This window comes from Stylophora pistillata, chromosome 4 (assembly GCF_964205215.1).
Source record: "Stylophora pistillata chromosome 4, jaStyPist1.2, whole genome shotgun sequence".
In the NCBI taxonomy this organism is placed as follows: domain Eukaryota; kingdom Metazoa; phylum Cnidaria; class Anthozoa; order Scleractinia; family Pocilloporidae; genus Stylophora; species Stylophora pistillata.
The window spans coordinates 2,695,327-2,716,499 of NC_142522.1; the positions used below are offsets into that span (position 1 = coordinate 2,695,327).

General features: G+C 38.1%; 2 protein-coding genes and 2 long non-coding RNA genes across 5 annotated transcripts; 1 reads left to right on the top strand and 3 right to left on the bottom strand.

Moving 5' to 3' along the window:
- Window positions 1–648: 648 nt before the first annotated feature.
- Window positions 649–3,364, bottom strand: LOC111321774 (hepatocyte nuclear factor 3-beta). The gene has a single exon (XM_022924741.2). It carries the CDS (start codon window positions 2,739–2,741, stop codon window positions 1,776–1,778), a length of 966 nt encoding a protein of 321 aa, XP_022780476.1. The 5' UTR covers window positions 2,742–3,364; the 3' UTR covers window positions 649–1,775.
- Window positions 3,365–4,410: 1,046 nt separating this feature from the next.
- Window positions 4,411–17,932, top strand: LOC148732034 (uncharacterized). The gene is made up of 2 exons (XR_015999743.1): window positions 4,411–4,636; window positions 17,741–17,932. It is a non-coding gene; the product is annotated as an uncharacterized LOC148732034 (long non-coding RNA).
- Window positions 6,088–9,038, bottom strand: LOC148732035 (uncharacterized). Its single transcript, XR_015999741.1, has 2 exons — window positions 8,745–9,038; window positions 6,088–7,683 (listed from the first exon to the last, which is right to left on the bottom strand). It is a non-coding gene; the product is annotated as an uncharacterized LOC148732035 (long non-coding RNA).
- Window positions 15,116–21,130, bottom strand: LOC111321739 (synaptotagmin-4). Of its 2 annotated transcripts, none has more exons than XM_022924706.2 (4): window positions 20,638–21,130; window positions 16,732–17,894; window positions 16,346–16,466; window positions 15,116–16,116 (listed from the first exon to the last, which is right to left on the bottom strand). In XM_022924706.2, the coding sequence occupies exons 1-4, from the start codon at window positions 20,693–20,695 to the stop codon at window positions 15,800–15,802; spliced, it is 1,659 nt and encodes a 552-aa protein (XP_022780441.2). In that variant the 5' UTR covers window positions 20,696–21,130; the 3' UTR covers window positions 15,116–15,799. The 2 variants fall into 2 exon arrangements, with proteins under 2 accessions (XP_022780441.2, XP_022780440.2); XM_022924705.2 differs by lacking the exon at window positions 20,638–21,130 and adding an exon at window positions 18,954–19,272.
- Window positions 21,131–21,173: the final 43 nt, after the last annotated feature.

A 21,173-nucleotide genomic window follows, 5' to 3' on the forward strand; every position in this document is an offset into this window, starting at 1 on the left:
ATACAGATATTAAGGGGATTAGAAAGCAATGTAAAAAGTTATCGAGGTTTTAAAAAAGATTAAAGTTGAGAACATTATCAACAAAAGAAGAGTAGACTTGGAGGCATCGATTTTCTAATAACCCTACAAAGAATTTCCTAAACTCTTGGGTTAAACAATGGCCTTTTCCGCCGAAAACTGCTTCCAGAAATTACTTCAATCAACAACCATCTTTCGGACACTAATAAAAATGTTTATAATCTCTTGTAAAAATTGTTTTTCTGTCCGGCCAGGGGAAATCTGGAACGCTTATCTTTCACAAACATCTGAGTATTAGAAACGGGGATATGATTCGCACAGCGGGATTGCACTCACTAGCGGATTTACAAACTGGATTAAACGACCTTTTAAAATGTTTCTTCATCTAATACCCAAAGAAAACAAAGGCTTGCCAGAAATATAAGGCTTTCCGCCTTTAAAACAAGAGTAACGACCTTTTTCTCTTAAAAGAATTTAGCTTGCAGTTGCGCGGGGAGAAACCCATTTCTAGTTTCCTGTGTATGGTTTCGTCTTTTGCTACACCCTTCCGTCGATATAAACAACTTTGACAAGGCGAACTGTAGAATTAACCGATCTAAATATAGATATGAAACAGCAAGACATTACTCCTTCTGTCTTTCAAGGGAGCTTTATTAGATTCGTAATGATCCATTTAAACCTAAGCTTTTGCTCTCGTTTATTCACCGATTATTTCTATTCAAAAACTAGTGGAAAATAGCTCGTATAACTCGATTAGTATTCACCTATTATTATTTCAAGCTATTACTACTAAGAGGGAGGGAGGTACAACCAACGTCATAAAAATTCCTGAGGTTAATTGTTTCGTTTTGTATAATGTAAGATTGTGGTGGGTTAACAAAAACTTGTACAAACTGTGATGTCCAGTACATCCTTCCTGCTTCTAAGTTAGATTTATTTTCTCGTGCAACCGAGATTTTGATCCTCTGGTTATTAATATAAATAACATTGACAGCATTTCAGATCAAGAACTTGAAGCTGAAAAACTCAGTCGACAATCATTGAAAATAAAATTAAACTGAGTTTTGGCCCAAAAAACTTACTATGAATCTGTTGACCCGTCACATGGCAAAATCGTCAGAAAAACATCGATCATCACGCACCGAAAAACTTCTACACAATGAAGAACAATACGAAGTACTAAGGTCGCAAACATATTGTTTGCTCTTGGTGGCTAACACAATAAATGTGATTTAAATGATTGCTTAACAAATCAAATAGCTTCGCGCCTGCTGAATGCCAGTTTGATGAAAACATTTGGATAAAGAGCAAAATCCACTGTGTAATTGTCTTTGTTAATCGTTTTAATACAGAAAACATTTTGTCTGCATCATTTCGTGATGGGAAAAATGCTTGCAACAAACTAGTTAATTATCTTAACACGTAGAGTAATCGTTTTTTTCTTTCTACATCACAGCTTTTTTGCGCTCCTCTAATATCGATAACTAGTCTCTAAAACGAGACTTATAAGACAAATTAAATAAATGATTTGGGAACTGAATACAGCTGAATATCTCCTGAGTGACTATCAAATATTGATAATGTTTAATATAAGCAATTCGTTTGCAATCACTGAAAAGTACCTGGGTTCCTCAATTTCCATTGCCTTGTTGTTTGTGGGAACTAGAGGCTTGCAAAGGTGGCCTTTAGGCTGATACATTTGAGTTGCATCAATTCGGTCCTTCTGTTAAAAAAACTAGTGAGTTAATTTTTATATCTTACTCAGTCATTTCCAGCGGTTTTTGCTCGATCAGTTCGCTTATCATAAAGCTTCCACTTCGTCGAGATTTGGAAGTTTGTTGCACGGGCTGAAATGCGCCGACGTGAAGGCGCGGAAAACCGTCCAAAGAGGCATAGCGCGCGGTTGGGCGATGAATGTTTTGTATTGGGGAAAGTTGCGAATGCACAGACCGTGTTGCACAAGGTTCTCCAGGGCTGATTCTGTGCGGTATTGCGTTAAGGTCACAGTAGGTTGGATAATGCAAACTTCGAAGTTGCTGGCTGAACCCGTCCACGAACAAGCTAAAATGATGATTGGAATTTACCTTGCGCACAAATGCCGGCTCGTTGGGTTTCTGTGGAGGACGACACTTAAACCTCTTCGCTCGCCGCAGGAAACTCCCGCTTCCGAACATATCCCCTGAGCCTGGATGCAACGTCCAGTAGTTCCCTTTGCCTGGCTTGCCAAAATAGCTCCGGGGAACTTTGATGAAACAGTCGTTTAGGGATAAATTATGTCTAATGGAGTTCTGCCACTTCTGCTGATTGCTCCGAAAATATGGAAACTGCATCATAATAAATTCGTAGATTTCATTCAGGGTTCTCATGCGGTACGGAGAGCTGTCAATAGCCATTGCGATCAGCGCGATGTATGAAAATGGCGGCTTTACTTCTTCGGAAAGATAAGGCTTGCTTCGCGACTGCATGTTGGATTTACCCGTAATGTGGTTTCGCTTCGGTTCAGGACTCTTTATATCGACTGGGAAGAGCGAGGATTGGATCGCAACCTGATGTAAATTTCCTGAACGGTAGATCAATGATGTATCGGTAGTCATTTCCTTGTGTCCGTTCATCGAAATGGTCATCGTTTCAGCACTCGAGAGGTTTCCTGTCTCCATTCCTGTACACTCTTCAACGATATCCTTCGCGGATAAATCGCCTTTTCTCAGCTGTTCCATTGCCATGTAAAATCAATCTAACACCCAGCTCTTATCTTGCGTCAATTTCAGGGCTATAATCTGCTTCCTTTGCGAGAGCCACTCAATCACTTGTTTCCCCGGCCGGACGGAGATCGCTCTATTTCACAGCAGTCAACACACTGCAAAGTCACCACTGGAGATGAATCTCACACTTCTTCAGCGTAAAAGCTCCTAAACTCCTTTATTTTAAGTCTGACAGTTTTATAGACCACCCAAGTTCGGTTTGCAGTCGGTGTTTTTACAGCAAACCTTCTTATTGTACAAAAATCTCGTTCCGCCGACTTTTCCCAGACCAGAAAGTCCTCAGATTCACGTAATGTGGTTGCGAGGGGTATGCAATTAGTTGTCAACTCGGCACATTTATATCTCTCTACTCATCGTTTTAGAGGCGGTCGGTTGCCTTTGATAAATGCGGCGCGCACGAGGAATGCCTCGGCCATCTGGCGTAAATTAAAACTATCTGTCAACTGAACGCAAATTCCGTCCTGTGCACATTCCTTAGATAAACAAAAGAGTTCTCAAGTTGTTTAGGGTTGTTTTTCGCTTTGTTATTTTAACTAATTTTATAACAGGCGCGATCAAAGTCTTCAGTTACAGTTTATGTAGTTGGCAAACGCGATTGATTTCGCTGGTAACCGTGTAAGACTTACATTGTGCGCCCAAATCCGCGTATTTATTTCTATTTTAATCTAGAGAAAGACGCAGTTCAGGAAATGCGCGTAGCCTTTAACAAAGTAAACAACTGATTAGATCGAAAAACAAATTAGCAATTAAGCGGGCGATTAAAGTTCACCTAAACGTGATAACAGATCGGCTATCGCAGGTCCGAGTTTAAATGGATTAGACGTGATTCTTTGTAGCTTTGCAGAAGTTTCTCAGGAGGAGCATTTGTCAGCCCTATTGTTGCGAAAGTATGTTTGGATTCGCAGTCGGGTTTAAGTCAACACAGGTCAGTTAGAGCCTCGAGTGTTGTTTATAATTGTTTTCACGTAGCGTGTTTATTTGAATTAATGAGGGTAACATGAGTCGTTTATGGAAAAAGTGGCCAAGGTTGACGCGTGCGCCGGCAGCCGCCAGAGGAAATGGGCGAATACCTTCACAAAAGAGGCGTGGAGCTGAAAAACACGTTTGCTTAAAATAAACGGGCCATTTCCATACCATTTTTATTGCATTGTTTCGGCTCTTTTCGCGGCAGTTTTAAGTTTATAGAAAGCTTTTTATGTATATTGGTTGTATTCTGTCTTTTGTACAAGCCCTCGGTCTGTGGAATGCGCTGTATAAATAATTTGCATTTGGTTTTGTAATAAAGATCTTCTAGCCTATTCTCAAATCAGCAAATAAAATTGACGAGACAGTCGTATCTAAACAAGGATCTTCACCATCTTTTATTATCAAAACTGATCGATCTAAATCGTTCCCTAATGGAGCGATAAAGATTGTTAGTCTAGAAACACACCTTGAAGTCCCAATGTGCTCTTTCAGACTGACATCGCATAATTTCTTTTGAAGTTGAGTTAAATAAATAATCTCCTAGTGCGCCATTAACACGAACCATTGACGCATGCCACAAAAATTATATCTCCACGCGCGTGTCTTTATTTCGTTACCACATGAGCGTTAGTTGATGCATTCTTTGACTTCCTGCCAACCGAATTCCAGTTTACTTTCTTCCTGAAAATGGACGCCTCTTTTGTTTCGAGCAGTTTCCGGTGATTGCAAAGTTTTCCTGTGAATGTTTTTACTTGTAATCGAGCCTCGATCATGTTAGTGACTCGTGAACTGATCTCGATCCTTGCTTCGAAAACGCTTGAGCCATCCACGTTTTATATTCACCTCGTGGAATGTTCGCGCGCGACGTTCTCGAAATGAGACAACTGAAAGTAAGTCGATTTAGCAGTGTTTGTAACATATTTCTGAGGAACCGATCAGTACAATATATTTCCTCTCCTCGCCGCAATGTCGTAACTGTAGTGAATAGCTTAGTTATGGTGTAATCTCCACAAGAACTAGGGAACTGTTTGATGTTTGTTCTTGTTCCCAAAAACCATTCAACGAGCGCTGGGTGAAGTGAAACGACTATAATGAAAGGAAACCACTGTTTGTAGCGCCCTAGAACTCGCCTTTTTTTATTGAAACGCAAGGAAATTCTGATATCATTGGAACGTGAGCGTAATTATAGATCGTATGTTGCCGTATGAACCACCATCAATCGTAACTCAAAGCTAAATTTGAGCACTGAAAGATAAAGTCTGCTGGAGATCGAAGTTGTCGAAGTGGATGTTCCATGTCGATCAAAGTATACCGGTCCCATAGGTTTTTTTGCATTTTACTCCTTACCTGCTTCCTTTCGACTACGTATCAATTTAATTTGAAATTATTATTTTGTTTAGACCAAGAGTGCAACTTTTACTTTGTGTACATGTATTGAAGTGGCCGGGTTCTAAATTACGAAAATGAATCACAGAAGAAGGTCGCAACGGAACATTTTAAATTAATAGGATCTTCAAGCGTGTGATCTCTCGCAATTTTCTCGACCACATTAATCAGCTTTATAAGCTTACTGTGTTCAATTTGGAGTCACTAAGTCTCGATATGCCGCGTTATTAAAAGACTTATGGAATTTTCTCTGGGTGTCCGATTAAAAAATTCCAATTTAATTGAAGGAAAGAAGGAAATGATATAGTTATAAGCTTGTGATGAATAATAAATAAAAGCAGTCAAATCCCAAGATTTTAATATGATACAAAATATCGGGTCATTTGAGATGAAAAATTAAATATTATAATTAAGGCTATTTTGATGTGGTATCATAAAAAAGAAGCTTTTGCAATAAATTGTTGGCGTAGCATAAGAATTGCCACACAGATATATGTTAGGGGTTGGCATCGTTTTATTTGTTCTTCAGTGCTTTGAGTTTACTACGATCTGGGGCAGTCTATAAGTTTTCTTATTCCAGATGTCAAAATCTCTGTTAATTCAATCGCCTCGTGCGAATGTTTCAGATTCAGTCAGTTCATACTTTTCACAAGATTGCACATATTTTTTTTTCAAAAGCAGAAGCATTTAAGTATCTTTGCTACATTGACAGATTCATGACACATATCGTGCTTTAAAACTCTCGATACCTCGAGTGAAAAAGGAAAAAATTAAATAGGAGATTTTGTATGAAATGATGAAGGAAAATCTATGTTGAAATCGATTTAGCGGCTTACTCTTAATATTTTTTTCAGATAAAGCTGCACTGACATCAGAAATGGAAATTCAATGTAAAGAATGCACGAAAGGGTACACTTAGGTGTAGCAAAAGTTAGAAACAACAAACACAACTCGCTTAATGTTTTCTTTCTTTATTTCAGCTCGAAATTACACCCCCATTCGACTGAAGTAAGTCATTATTACTTGCATAAAAAATTTGCTTTCCCCTTCGCTGAGAGTAAAATCTAAACTCAAAACTGAGATATGATTACACAGCTAACAAGAACTTTAACGTTAGAGACTTCAACAATAAGTAACATAAGTTGGGTGTGAGGTGTTTTGAGCAAGTAAAAAATTCATTCGAAGGAAATACAATAAGAAGTGAGTAATGGCTAAGTTAATTTATTTCTGAAAGGTCACAGCTAAGCTAGTTATGAAGTTGGTTTCAACAAGTTATTTAGTCGAGAAATTTCATTAAGGACAATACAAAAGAATAATAGGCGAGTTTTCTAATTGTTGAAAGCCGCGAGTACCGGGTAAGTCAGTTAACAAGTTTGTTTAAACAAGTGATTCAATTGAGAAATTTCATATGGGAAAAAAAAATTTGCAGAAACAAATTACAGCTTAGCTAATTAGTTCGAGAACACATTCTCTATTCAGCTAATTTTAACAATCCTCACTCTATATGGAGGAACGCTCGAAGCGCAGGTCATTTTGCTTGAAACAAAGATGATCCTAGGCAATGGGCTATCAGTTGAACAACTGAAGGGTGTATTACAATTTTCTACCATTAAAATAAGACTTTTGAGCTATTTTGGTGCTTTGCCTATGATGACGCGTTGCCGAATTCTCGTTTCCCAGCTGGACTGAATTCGATTATGGCTCCATACTGTGGACTCAATAATTCAGTTTGCATGGAAGAAGATTTATTAGCCTTCCAACCTTAATTAAAGCGTCTAAGGGCTCAAGGTAACTTCGTAAGAGAGTGCAGAAAACCTATAAATCAACTAAAGCCAAGTCAACTGACCACAACAATAGATTTGCCCCAATCTTTAAAAGGTTTTAGTTTTCGATACTCCCCTTCGAAGAATTGTCAATATGCAGCTATGTCTGGGCCCTTTCGGGAAGCAATGTCAGGCGTGTAAGAGTTTTGCATGCTTGTAGTGAAATCACCGGTTTGAGTTCATATTGAGCTTTGGGGATAAAATACGCCTCTAAGGAATTGATTTCTGCGACACTCACTCCCATAATCCGCAAGATTTCTTTACTCAGACGAGCGAAAAACATTCTATTTGTGCGAACGATGAGAGAATGAATGGCCGATGCTATCAGTTACTGACATCTCAGTAGTTCTCTCTTCGCTAAAGCTTTTCGTAACATTTATGGAAAACTCTTAGATCAGATAGTAGTTACTTCAGCGGATAACCCAACGCACTCTGCGTTAGACGTAGTCGGTTTGGACTTAAGTCGGTTTTGCAGTGAAATAATGTTTCCGTTCATCTTCACTATACTTCCATGTAATGCATTCTAAACATGCATTAGAATCATAACAAAGGAATTCTTGCAATTTTTTAACTTATCTTTTGTGTTCGACAAACCTGTTGTATGATCTACAGTTTATTCAGTTTAAGTACTTCTGAATCATTAGAATCTTTTCCTTCCATTCTCGAGCTAGGTGTCCGTTAAGAAGCTGTAGCAGTCTGTCGAAAACTGTTCCAACGATTTTGCCAACCTCAGGTGAAAGAACGAGGGAAAGAAGTCAGTTGTAGTCATACTGTTATGCAACTTATTTACAAATATTTTAGATAGTTTTTACCCAAAATTAAACTTGGGTTTTGTAAGGGACAAAATTAGTATTCCATATTATCAGCTGAATGTTCTACAGCTTGTTCCAGTTAAATGTTGTTGGCCTGGAGCCATTGCGCCTGATCTGTGTACAAAGTGTACTAGATTCTACGCCGTATTTGTGTTTCCGAGCTTCCAGCAACACGTTGAGGCAAACATAAAGTGTCATTTGATTTTTCTAAACGAAATTAGGTTACATTTCTTCCTCTATTCTCTGCACAAAACTGAATTTGATCACTTTAAAGCAGTAGTCTGGAATCTTCTTTGGATTTCAGTGCTTTCCAAAATCAACGGGGAACTTTCGAGGGAATCTTTTAATGATTCATGCGAAATGAGAGGAAAACTTTGAACAGTTCGCCGGAAACTATTTTGATCCCTAATAAAATTATGTGTTTCTCTCACGCAGGGATCCTATAAAGGTAAAATTAAACTCTTGCGCTAGCAGTCCAAAGTCAAATTGTTTTGAGAGATTACGTTTCCGCTTTTGGTATTTTGTTTTCGTTCATAATTTCATTAATTGCCAGCATCAATAAAATTCTACAAGGTTGGATATGCCCCAAGAAATAGTGTCGTTAAGAATTGTTCAGCGCCTGACATAATGTTTTTAACGAGAGTTTTCTTTCACAATGGACTAGGGTTTAACCGACTATTCTATAGTGCTCAAATTAATTGAAGTGGGCGAATGAAAGTAACTTTACTTTGAACATGATATAGCATGATGGATAATTTCCTTCGAGAGTTCTGCTTTTAGCTTTAAACTGGAAGAGAAGGAACCTATCTTTAGAAAGTAGAAGACTTCTTTCTATGCGAGTGAAGAAACATTAGGAAGATTGGACAATCTCGCGGTACGTGACCATGTGGTTAGGCAAAAATGTGTTGATATATCTCATGAGGTCAAACTTAGAACCAATGTGTAATGTTCCTTAATGAATAGATTCAAAGTCTTACCTTTTTTTTACGCAAGCATTCGACGCTTCTAAGATATTTTCGAACAACAAATAGATTGATATCGAAGGCAAAGTTCCGGCGAATAGTTTTTTCTATCAGTTCATCCTTGACGTACGGAGCGAATGTCGACGGTCGGTCGGTAAGAGCGGAAATTTCGTGATTTGTTCGAAACCCTGTTTGCCAGAGGGCGGAAGGGCGGAGGTGTTTATTTGTAAGAAAAACCTGTCAAGTTAAAACCTTGTGAAGCTTATGGAACACTTCGAACGGAGTCAAGGAGCAGCTCTTGTAAACCGTCTCAATCTAAAATGATGAGATATTTAAACTCAGGGACGAAAGGTTTATTGTCTCAAAAAATTGCTTCAAAATAACCAGTGATTTGCACATTGTTGATTTGCGTGAAAGATAGACATCGTGTTCCTCTATTTTCTCTTCTTGTTTTTTTCCGTAGGGGTTAAATTTTTGTTAAGTATATTAGGTTTCGCAGCGGAGCCAATATGTCAAGAACCCCTCAGAACTTTTTTAATCAGGAAATCTATCCACTAAGTCTGTGATTGACCGTTTGTCAGCGTTTGGTCAAGAGTAACAATATAACGCTGCATTTTGATATCATTTTATTTTATTTTGAGATATTTCCTTTGCAAGATAGGAATTTGATAAAGTCAAATGGCTGCTTGTCAAAGCCCTTTTATAAAGCAATTTTCAGACGTTATGACCACAATCTCCACTCCTGAGTATGTCCGTGTTGATAGCTGATATGTAAAGCTTTTTAAAGTGCTTTTATTATATTTTGAGTTTGTCAGCGTAGAGAAAGGTAACACGGGTTTTCAGTAAGACGATCCCAAAGTTGAGTAAAGGCAACGAAATTGATAAAAATTATTTGCAAAAGCGAAGGATGAATTAATTGTTAAAACTGTTAATTGAGATTTCGAAATTTGCGCAATTCATGCGTGATTTTATCTGTCCGATTTGAGGCCTTTTCATGTAATCGATGGTTCACTAAATTTTCTCCTATCCAATTGCAAAAACAAACTCTCTTTGTAGTTTATGCCTGACCATTGTCTGTGGGATGCCATTTTTGACATCGACCACAACTCACGACAAAATCATGTTGGCACGCGAACATTGAATAACAATTTATAATTAGTTTGCATATCTAATTAATTATCGAAACAACTATTGGAAACATATGTGTTACTGTTGTTTTTACATGAAGAAAGTATTGCGGGTCAATTAAAACCAAGACCAAACCTCAAATCAGGAAAACATTAAATGAAAAATATTCACGTAACGAACCTCTTTGATTAATGTCCGGTTCTGCAACTAATAAAATCAGCAGTTAGCCTCAGCCTGAGGGATAAAGTATCAGTATTTTTAACTGAACAGAAAATGAAATCCGTAGTTCATTAGCTCCATCCAGCACCTTAAGAGCTGACAAAGTTAAGCGCTTGTTATCAGAAACAAAACTTCTGAGTTCCGAAATAAGTAAAGAACAGAAATTTGAACCACTTGTTCAATGAAAAGCTAGTCAATATCACTTTTAGATGCATGTCGACCACAAAATTTTGTTAGATGCAAACTTCTTATGAAGTGAACGTCGACTTCTTAAAACTTTTACAGCTTTATGTTGTTACATTGAACTCTTGTTGAAATTGACTAGCCCATCAAGTACTCCATTTGATCAAGGTCAGTGCTCCCTTAATTTGCAAAAGCTATCAAAGATCCATGCATTTTTCTTGTGATCAGCAAAGCTGTACAGGAGATTGACGAATTACTTTTTACTCCGGAGAAAATGTGTGCAATTTAGAAAATTGGAAACATTGGGTGAGCTTCTAGCCAAGTTTCTTTTTTTACCCTCAAGTACACAATCTGTTCACGTTGGTAAGAAAGCATTCTTCTCTGACGAACTTGTGGGGTGGCTCTCGCGTTAATATGAGGCTCGTCATTCAGTACACTGGTTCATATCAAGTGTTTCAGCCGCATTAAAATCAATCACTTTTTGGGTTCAACTGCATAAAATGTCGGTAAAAATTTGTATAATTCACTATTACATTAGTCCATTCGTAGCCTTATACGTTTTGCTCTTTTCTTTTGCTTTCTTTTCTTTTCTTTTCCTCCTCGCTCAGTCCTTGGCAGATGGCGAACTCAATCCCACCATCTCAACTATGTACTTTCACTGTTCAGAGTGACATTAGCCTTACTTAATTAAGGACAAAGAGAATGCGATTCTCTTCTTCAAAGCTGCCGAGAGGGTACCAGTTTCTTTGATAATCTTCTCTACTTTAAAAATTAGCCTGACGCAGTGTGGACGTGACTAAAAAAAAACGAGCATTCTCTGCAGGCGCTATATCTTCGATAGAAATACAGTAACATTTTTGATTCACTAATTAGGTTAATGCCCAATGCATCGGTCATTGACCGACAGAAACTTGAGAAAGTTGTAGGATCTCCTTGCTGAAGACTCCTGTTTTCTCAGTGGCTTCTACTCTCTTATAACTGATGGAGATTAAATTTCAAAAAGCAATGTATCAAACTTTGAGCCACTTCGTTAAATTTATTAAGCTATGGCTTACAATAGTCCTCAAAGCGATCACTGTTGCCCATATTTCTTCAGACAGTGATTTGTGACTGAGACGCCTGTTGTGTACCGGAGACATTCATGACTCTAAAGGTCAGTTAAGTTAAGGAGTTGTTGCACACAAAAATACTGCTAAAGACAACACAGCTTCGGTTACAGTTCCTGAGTGGCGTTCAGAGCGGATTAAAAACCTCCATATCATGTCGGCGACAGAAGTTTTCACCGCAAACCAGTTTTTGAAGGGAAAAAACCGTTCTAGTATAAGGCACGGGGAACCCAGTCTAATGCATATTGATAATGTTGTATGTATCTTATTTTACTGTTGGAACGATTTGGGAAAAGCTAAGTCCAACGGATAGAGAATCTACAAGGCTGTATAAGTCCTTTCCAAATGGTTTTTCCTGTCACCGACGGTAAATTTGAACAACGAGCCAGGGAGAGAGACGAGATGAATTTATCAAGTGGCAAAATGCCCCACGCAAAGGTGAAGTTAGTCAGGGTCAAAAGATTGAAAAAATACATTTATCGACATTTTATAATTACAAGATGTGCGAATTCTGCGGTTTTACATAAAGTTCTTGCAATGAGAGATTATTCGTAACGACATTTGCCAACGTGCCAGGTCAAAAAATATTTCAAGGTGTTGTGTTTTTCATTGTTTTTTTTTTCCCCGACATCCTTGGTTTTCAAGTGAAAAATAAGAGATCAGTCGCCATACCATAAGAACAAAATTATTACTTAAACTTCTATTAGTATGATTAGTGATAGAAACTTTGTCACCGTCATCGCTACTATCATTATCATCATGAATATTATAATTTTTTTTGTTAACGGAGCAAATTAGCTCATGGCTTATCGCACAGAAAATATACGTTCTGGATCATTTTTTTACTTCAATTCGAATGGTTGACCTTCCCACAAAAAGTGTGTAACTAAGCGGTCAGTGGCGCGATGCAAGGGATATGACTTAAAACTGTAATTGAATTAAAAGCCACATACTGAAACTTAACTTGCATGGTTATTATAAGTATCTATAAATGCTACTTTGTATTGTTATTTTTTGATTCGTTGAAATATCCATTCTATTAAACGTACTATATATATTTTAGTTTCATCAAACAATATTTCAGACTGATCGATGGTAGTGCAAGGATTACGAGGGAGTTTCAAATTCCAACAGCACATAATCAGATATGCATAGACTGCGCAATAAGTATCGATGTTTTTGACCGGAAAATCTTCCCGGTGAAAACCTGAGAAGTACGAGTGGTAAGTGTGATGAAAAGTCAGGCTTAATTGAGAGGAGTTGTTTGTGAAAAATCCCATACACTTTCTAGCTTGACCTGTGCGGCACTGTCTGGCAGTGACGGTGTTTCAAATGTTCTTAGAAGGTAGAAAGGACAGTTGATGACTTTTTCTAATACATACACGTACAAGATTGCGCGACGCAAAGACACCCTGGGCCTGGATAGATGAAACTAAATTTACAAAATATAAACCAATTAAACCATTCGAAGCTCAACAAAGCTCTGCACCAAATATATCAATACATAGAGTTTGCATGTACAAGCCGGTAGCTGAAGAAAGGGTTTCAAATATCTGGTGTTTTGCTTTTCAGTTAAGCTGTAAATCCTATTTAAACTCAGCGCAGCACTGATATGCATTTTATCAAAGGAAACAGAACTTGAAAGCTAACCTTTCTTGATCTAATTTCAAACAAAGTAGACATGAAGAGAGTCTACCGACTTGAGATAATTAAAGGATTTTTCACAACTTTAGCGATACTCTTAATCCATTAAGTTTAAGTAGCACCTGCTATTATTCCCAGGTGGAGAAAGATGATGCATTCCCATATGCAAGCAATGTAGATTGCCGCCCCGTCAGTTAAGGTTTTTGAGCTCTTTATGTCTGAGATTTTGGCCACCACGGTCTTTAATAAATCGGCTATGATTTTCGAGGGAAAGAACAAAAGTGCTTGTCTTTCAAGATCCCAATGAGTTAGAAGAAATAGCACAAGTGAAAACAAACGTGGCATTCAACCTTAATTCCTTGTTTTTTTTTTTTTTTCGTTGTTTTCAAGAAGGGGGATGGATTTTAGAGGTCAGGGGCCTGAAAGTCCCAGTATCTTCCGGTACAAAAAAGGGTTTCTAGCCGTGTCCAAAATCACGATCACGATCACGATATCAATATTTCTTAAATTCAAAGAATACAAATTTTCCACTAAGCCTACACAAGGATAACAACCCCTTTACTTTCTGAGATGAAAAACTACCATAAAATACCTTTCTTTCTTACCACCCCCACCCCACCCCCACCCCTCCCCCCTCCTCGACCCTTCCATCACCCTCTATAAATGGTAAGTGCCAAAGTATTTAAATGAAACTCACCAACTGCAAATTTGAGAAAATTCTAAGTAAAATGACAAAGAAAATGAATCAGTTGCTGCTCCGATTCTAGCCTTGGTAACAATTATGCACTTTAGGTCTAAAATCCAAACCATACAAATATTGGAAAACGAAACAGAATGGACTGATTTTTTTCTAGGAACCAAATTGCTACTTTCAGATACGGCTTCTGGCCCGTAAATAAAAACGGCCGCCGGAATATGGAAAATGGAATGCTTCGGTCTCACTGATAGGGTTGCCCGGTTTGCACAACCGTGAGCGCTAAAAGCAAGACAAAAAATGTTGATTAATAGTTTAAATATCTACAAGGCTATTCTGCACATGAATAACGGCCGACTTCCTCGGAGATTATTTTTATCAAGAGATTATTTTTATCATGTAGAACTATCTGCCACTTCTGATGTGAGCCCCTCCCTTCTCTGTGTACATTTTCACGCCCTATTTAAAAATTTAATTTACCTCCACCTTATATTGTCACAAATCCTTAAATGTTTGCGATCAGTTGCGCTTTTGCTACAGTAGGTTCTGGAGTTTATTACTACAGGAAACTAGATACAGATACGCAATGGTGACCTATTCGGCTTTCATTTTCATGTAAGATTTAAAAAAACATGATGAGACAAACTTCTTTGTGAAGTCTTTCTGAACAAGTCAATAAATCGATTATTTCTATTTCTAGAAAAATAACATTTCGGGTATTTAAGTTGGTTCCAGAATAAATCATCTTAATGGATTCGGCGAACGTTGTTGATTTTGATAAACATCCACATAAATGATGTCAAAACAAGTTGATCGAGTGTTTGTAGCTACGGAACCAAAAATAGAAAAACCACAATTTACTTAAATACGCAAGTATGTTTTAAAGGTATTAGTTCAATGCCGCCCTTCCGATGGAGGAAAATTTTGAGCATGACAGTTAGCTCAGTGGAAGGAAATCAACGCTGATACACACATTAAGAAAGCACAGCACTTCTTTTAAATCTGGTCTAGTCTAAATCTTGCCAGATAACAGTTTTTCTTTCGGTTAGTAAGCGACCAGACACAACAGATTAAGCAACAACGTATACGCCCAGACTTTTTTCATCACGAAATGACGCAGATACCCATCGACTTACGTCAGAAAATCTATGTTTAACCGGCAAAGCCGGAAAAAAAAAATTGTTTGCACGACTCCTTTACACCTTCAACCGGACATTACCTCTTCTGTTACGTCTTTGATAGCGGCGGAAAAGCCCAAAAAATAGTCGTAAAATTAGGGATAGGCAGCTAAGCACAGAAGATAATTTAGAGGAAGAATGACATTTAGGGAGAGGCTGGAAACTACCTCACAACAAATAATATTTCCCGCTGGATTACACCAGCAAAGTCAATTGTAAGACAGATTCCATGACTAACGTCTAGTAGCAATGTAATCTCGCTCACTTTCAAAGAACAGCTCCGTTGCGTTAACGCTACAAGTGTCTTTGTTAACTAGATTGTAATTTTTTTTCGTAATTTTCAAGTTGCATGTTGTTTTGAAAGTAAGCCGTTTAGCCCCACAATCAAAGCCGTGCAACATAAAGATGATAACTCTAACCATAAAAAAACAAAAGCATTACATCAGTCCAAAAATATTCAAACAACAGCCGTTTTTCATCAAAGGAAGAAAACATGGAGACCATTATCGCTTACTCTATCTTTGAATTTCCCCATGTGGTTTTTTAGGCGTGTCGCCCTCATCACCGGAAATTGCTTTCTAACAACCGCTCTTCGTTTGACTTCTAATCAGATGACAGTCTCTCTTCCTATTTCCCAATCCTCGAGCGGACTCACTCATCCCAAAAATTCCCCTTAGTCACACGTGTGCCAACTGGAATTGTTATGTCTCTGAACAAGATACTTTGCTAGCAATGTATTGTGTCCCTGTTACACCTGGAAGTGAAAACGCTACCAGTAACGATCTAGCTCTTCTCTATATAAACCGTGAATGAGTACCAGTAGTTACACGAGGCCTTGGTCTCTACTACCTAATTAACCAGTTTGGAAAATTCTTTGAGATGAGTGTGTATTGACGTTAACTAATGATATATTAACTCTCAGGAAACATCCTTGTAAAGCTTGTGCCATTTTTCGATATGCCTGCTCGGAGATTCGATCATTGACTTCCACTGCTCCTGCCCAGACCCGAAGGAATCAAATCCAAGAATAGCCGTTCCTAAACTCCCGCCGCTAGTGTTGATCTCCGAATGATTCACTATCTTGAGCACCACGGTTGTAAGCGATATCTGGTCAGCGGAAATATTGAAATTAAATTTTTCGTTGTACACGGGATTGAGGCTCCGTCTCTTCACGCGCGTATTGGCCTTAGATAAGCGGACACCGTCACAGTAAAGTACAAGCTTCACGTACGGGTCTGTAGACGAAGAAACGTAAAAGTTAAGGTGGCTCTGTTTGGTTGCAAACACAACAACTTGAAGTTCATTTCGTATGCGCCGTTTCTTTTTGTTGTGTTATCTCACAAAAATGCAACAGGTGTATTCTATATAATTAATATTTTAGGGTTGCTAAAAATAAAAATAAAATGCTTATCGACCATTGTTCATTTGTTTTGTTGAAAATTAAATGAGCCTGCAATAACTCACCTGTACGGTCAGCAATTGCTTTCGGTAATCCCCGGATCTTGGTTACTGTTACGATAAGTCGACCGCTGATCGGTCGAAAACACAACGATACACAGAGTTCTCCAATGTCAGCGGCTTCCATCTGATCAATAAAAGACAATCGAGAGTAAATCTTGTTTAAGTACGGAGTTTTAATTCATTATCCAGCGAAAAGGTGATGAAAAATAGGAACAATTCATAGCTGAAGGGTGTTATCTTTATGTTGAACCAAACTCTCTTCATAACATTACAAAGAAATGTATATCAGCTGGAATGGAGAATTGAAATCAGATCATAGAACTTAAATGGTTGAGAGGAACAGACATAAAAAAAAATCATTAAAGAACACAGTTGTCTGTTTAACTTACCCCGAACGGAGGTAGAGGGGATAGGTACAGCCACTTGGTGATCGAAAACGAGGGTCTGTTCTCCATCAACTTTAACTCCGACAAAGGGAATAGTATTTCTCCTATGACGTCATCTGCATATCGGTCTTTTAATTTGTCGTGAAAGTTCACCACTCTGAACTTCAACTCGTATTCTTTGATCCTATCCTTTGAAAAACCTGAAATAACAAAAGTCTCGTTGAAAACAGGATCTGGTGTTCCTTCGATGATTTTTGTTCTTTGCCAGCAGAACTGCTGTGGTAGTAGCGATATCTTCACCAGTGGGTTAATTCCTTCCTTGTTATCAGTTATAGGAAGGCCCATGGCCTTTATTATGTTCACTTGAAGTTCTGTTTTAGCAACATTGTAGTGAAGGGCAAACCGAACCTTTCCAAGTTTTCCATCCACGTTATCAGGCGATGGTGTTTGATCTTCTCCTATGAGACCTATCTCTTTCAAGTTCATCGCATTCGGGTTATTATCTGGCAAATCTAAGTGCCCCTTTTCTGGTGTGGATGTGGGAATAGAATTCCCTTTCTTTCTCTTCCCAGGACTGTTTTCCTCCCCAGAAAAACCCGAATCCTTGTCCTGTTTAAAACTGCTGTCTTCCCTTAACACCTCTTCTTCAGTCTTGTCCAAGTTATCTTCAAGTGACGCATGTGTACTAGAATCAGATTCTTGAACATCCGGGGTACATACCGTCACTTTCTCACGTGACCTGTGATCAGTCTCGTCTCCAGAGACAGAGCTTTCGTCATTGAATGTAGTCGAATCGCCATTTACAATTTCATTAGAATAGTTACACAGTCGATGGTAGTAGTACCTTGTAGGAGGACAGGGAAAACTACGGTTTTTCGTCTCTTGAACGTTCAAAGATACAGTTTTAGGGAAAGAAGAGTCTACAATCTTGTCTCCCATGACGAGTTGTATTTTTTGCGAGGCTTCTTTCGCGGTAAGCGCACGTGACTTTTTCCCTGTTATCTTTTTGTAGGCGCTGACTCCAAGGACTACTAAGAGGTAGCCGATGGCGAAGCCCAAGAGGATTGGCAGGACAAGAATGCCGAAAAGACATAACAATCCCGTGTTGTTGGATGCAAAGCGTGTCATAAAATTAGCTGATTGTGGTTTACTGCGGGGATCAAAGTCTGAAAAACGAAATAAAAATTATGCTTGTTTAACTTAACGGGAAATCCATGGCGTTTAAAACGCAACTTGCCAAGTGGCATGAAACCATTCCCTTGTTGACAAACATAACAAAGCAACTAAAGCTACTGAAGAGCCATGGTGGAATAATTAAATAACACCACTGATCTTAGTGAGAATATAAAATGAGAACAATATTCCCTGCACACTTGCGAGTAAATATTGTTAGCAATAAACTGTAACTGAATCAGTGATAATTTTCTTAATTCGTCAGTAAAACGGCAAAATGCTAACTCCAGAGAAGGAGAAAATCATACAAATAAAAGACATCGCGGAATTTGAATTGGTCAAAGAGGCTTAAAAATCTGGCCCATCTGTTAGTTTTCCCGTTACTACGGTCTAAAGATAATTTTTAACATTTCAAAGCCTGCAGTTTTCGCGAAAAGATTATTTCGAATTATGATCAAAATGATAAATAGCCAAGCTGATGTCAAATTATTTTATCGGCCCATGACTCTATCGAAATCATTTTTTATTTTTGAGCGGGCCGGGTAAAAAGCGGAAACTCTCGCATGGAGTTCACGTTTTTCAACAAGGCCCGCATAAGACGGAGGTATTGAAATGCAAACCAAAAGATGAACTGTTATTCACACTGATCTGCGATGGGAATCTAACATTGCAATAAATTCGCAATGATGAAGAGTTTTTCTGCCATGGCTATCAACAACTATTGTTGCATTGGGTAAATATCAAAAATTTTATCTTACATGTATTTCTTATTTATAAAATAGCGAGATAGACATTTCCCAGCTATCTTCATGCCTTCACAAAGATCCACCTTAAAATCCTTATCGGTGATAGTTGTGTAACAGCAAGTGCTCAAAAATTCACGATTCTTGGACGAATATTTTGCCCGTATCAAGTTCACTTTGATCCGAAGTCTTCTCATAAAAAAGTAAAAACCATTGACAACGATTTGATATCGCAGTTGCAATAAGAAATCTCTTTACAGGTAAGAGAGACGTTATCAATGAATTCATTTGCCATAAAAAACGTCTTACCGCGTTTAATTCTCTTACTGTCGTTTGTCCTGGACGACTCGTAATGTCGATGTGAAGTTGGAAGAAGTGGCGCCATAATTTACATCTCTTATCCAAGTTACGCTAAACCAGAATAGATTTACTACGAGTTTCAACTCCACCATCGCCGTGAATTCACTCTCTCTGTCCTCGCTATTTCTCTTAAATTCACTTCTTGTTTAACAACTCAGAGATAAAAAGTCACTTTTGTAACGATTCACCAATTTTTCATAGAGTGCGTTATAATTGTACAAACTCGCTCGAGCGCATTTTGAATGTATCATCATCAAAATGCATTTGCATATGAAAGGAGAGACGTGTCTGTTTTTATTATGTTTTGGCCGAGCAAGCGGCTCAGCAGTTTACACAGGTGGATGGAATTCGGTCGTTCAGGGAGACACTGGTATAGTAGACATTATAACAGAGTTGAAAAAAATTTACAAATATTTCACTTCTCCTGAATAGGCACATGGTGCATTACATGGTTTTGTAGTTGCACAGCAAATGGTGACGGTTCATGTATGCATGCAGTTCAAGTAAGGAGGATAAAATGTGCTAGAAACGCTCAAGTTCGATGATGCTGTTCAAGTCTTCTTTAAAAAGATCTCGTTTTCTCTTTGTTTCTTGAGGACAAACCTGACTCTCAACTGTGACGGAAGTAAAAGTTACTATGCCTGGGCATCCAGAGAGCAAAACAACAGAACACATTTAGTATCAAAATGTGATATCACTACGACAGACAATTATTCTGAATAAGTCCTTCCTCTTTCACTAGATTTTCCCTATTTGCGAGTCTGGATCGATTCAAGCTTGGAAGTGATATCATATGGATCCAATCGCCAATTAAGCACCATCTGTATATAAACTGTAACTGCGATACTGCTCAACAACAAATTCATAACCGCGCCAAAATTAAACAGACTAAACAGTGGTCAGTAATTGGTCAGTTGCTAGTGAAATGTCTCACAATTGGCACCAGGTGTGACGATTTGATCTTTCACCCCTGTCTAAGTATAAGCCATAGCTGATTTCGAGCAACAAATAATAAAAATATCTATGAATTTAACCACCTTTCAGCATTCAACGTTGCATGTCAATAAAGCATCTTGAACTTATTCAGAGCACATTCCAACAAAATCTTAGCGGCGGTATTAGGACCTCTCTTAGCAACGGAATATTCAGTAACCAAAAAAGAATTGAAGCATTTGCATGCTCCGAACAGGTGAAATTTAAAACGAGAAGTATCACTTTATTCTGTAAGAATGCAGTTAAGTGTAACACTTTGAGGTTGTGGCAAATTCATCAAACTTGATCAAACCAACAAAGGATAGAAAAAAACCAAATAGTTATAAAGATGAGAATCCAATTCCAGATCTATCTTTTTTAATCATCCTTTCGATTGAACTTCAATGATGAATTAGAAAGAGACGACTCTGGTTTTATAGTAAGGATTAAAAAATTCGTTTTGACTTTAGAACAGGATCGGTCAGGATCCTACAAGCTATTATGATTAAAAATAGAATTTCAGTTGCGCTAAACCAAGTTTCTTTGTCTTGAAATTGGCCACCGCTGCAGTGATCTTTTAAAAATATCAAGAAAAATAATTGTCATTATTTAATGTCCATTCTAACAATGTTTTTCGTGTGCTAAATCAAGCATTTCTTACCTCTAAAGGTCGGTAGCGTCATGCTTGACGAATCCTCCGATAGCCGCCATTTCATCATGGCGAAAAACAAAGGCTTCTGTCCAGCCTTCCACAAGTCGTGACGTCATCATGGCCACCGGCTCTGATCGACGGGTCCTACTGTTTTCCTCTCAAGCGCGGATATTCAGCTAAAAACTTGGTCATTGAGTGTTTCAATTATGCTCGGAATAGCATGCATGGAAACTCGAAAAATGACATTGAGAAACCTAGTTGATAAATTGCTTGTCAAAATGCAGTGAGTTTTCATTTTCAATTTTTGCTTCCTCTACGCGACACACTGACCGATATCTTTAGAGATTCCTTGCGATATTAGTGATTCAGGAGTCTGGAGGACTAAAAAAAAAAAATGCTTCAATTTATGGATCCTTATTTCATTAAACCTACGATCAACCTACAAAGCTGTTGGAGCATTTCTTTCGCAATGACGGACTTGATTTTCACCAGCTTTTTCTAGGAAAAAATAATAAAAAGGTTGTTGTTGCATAGTTTAAAGTCCT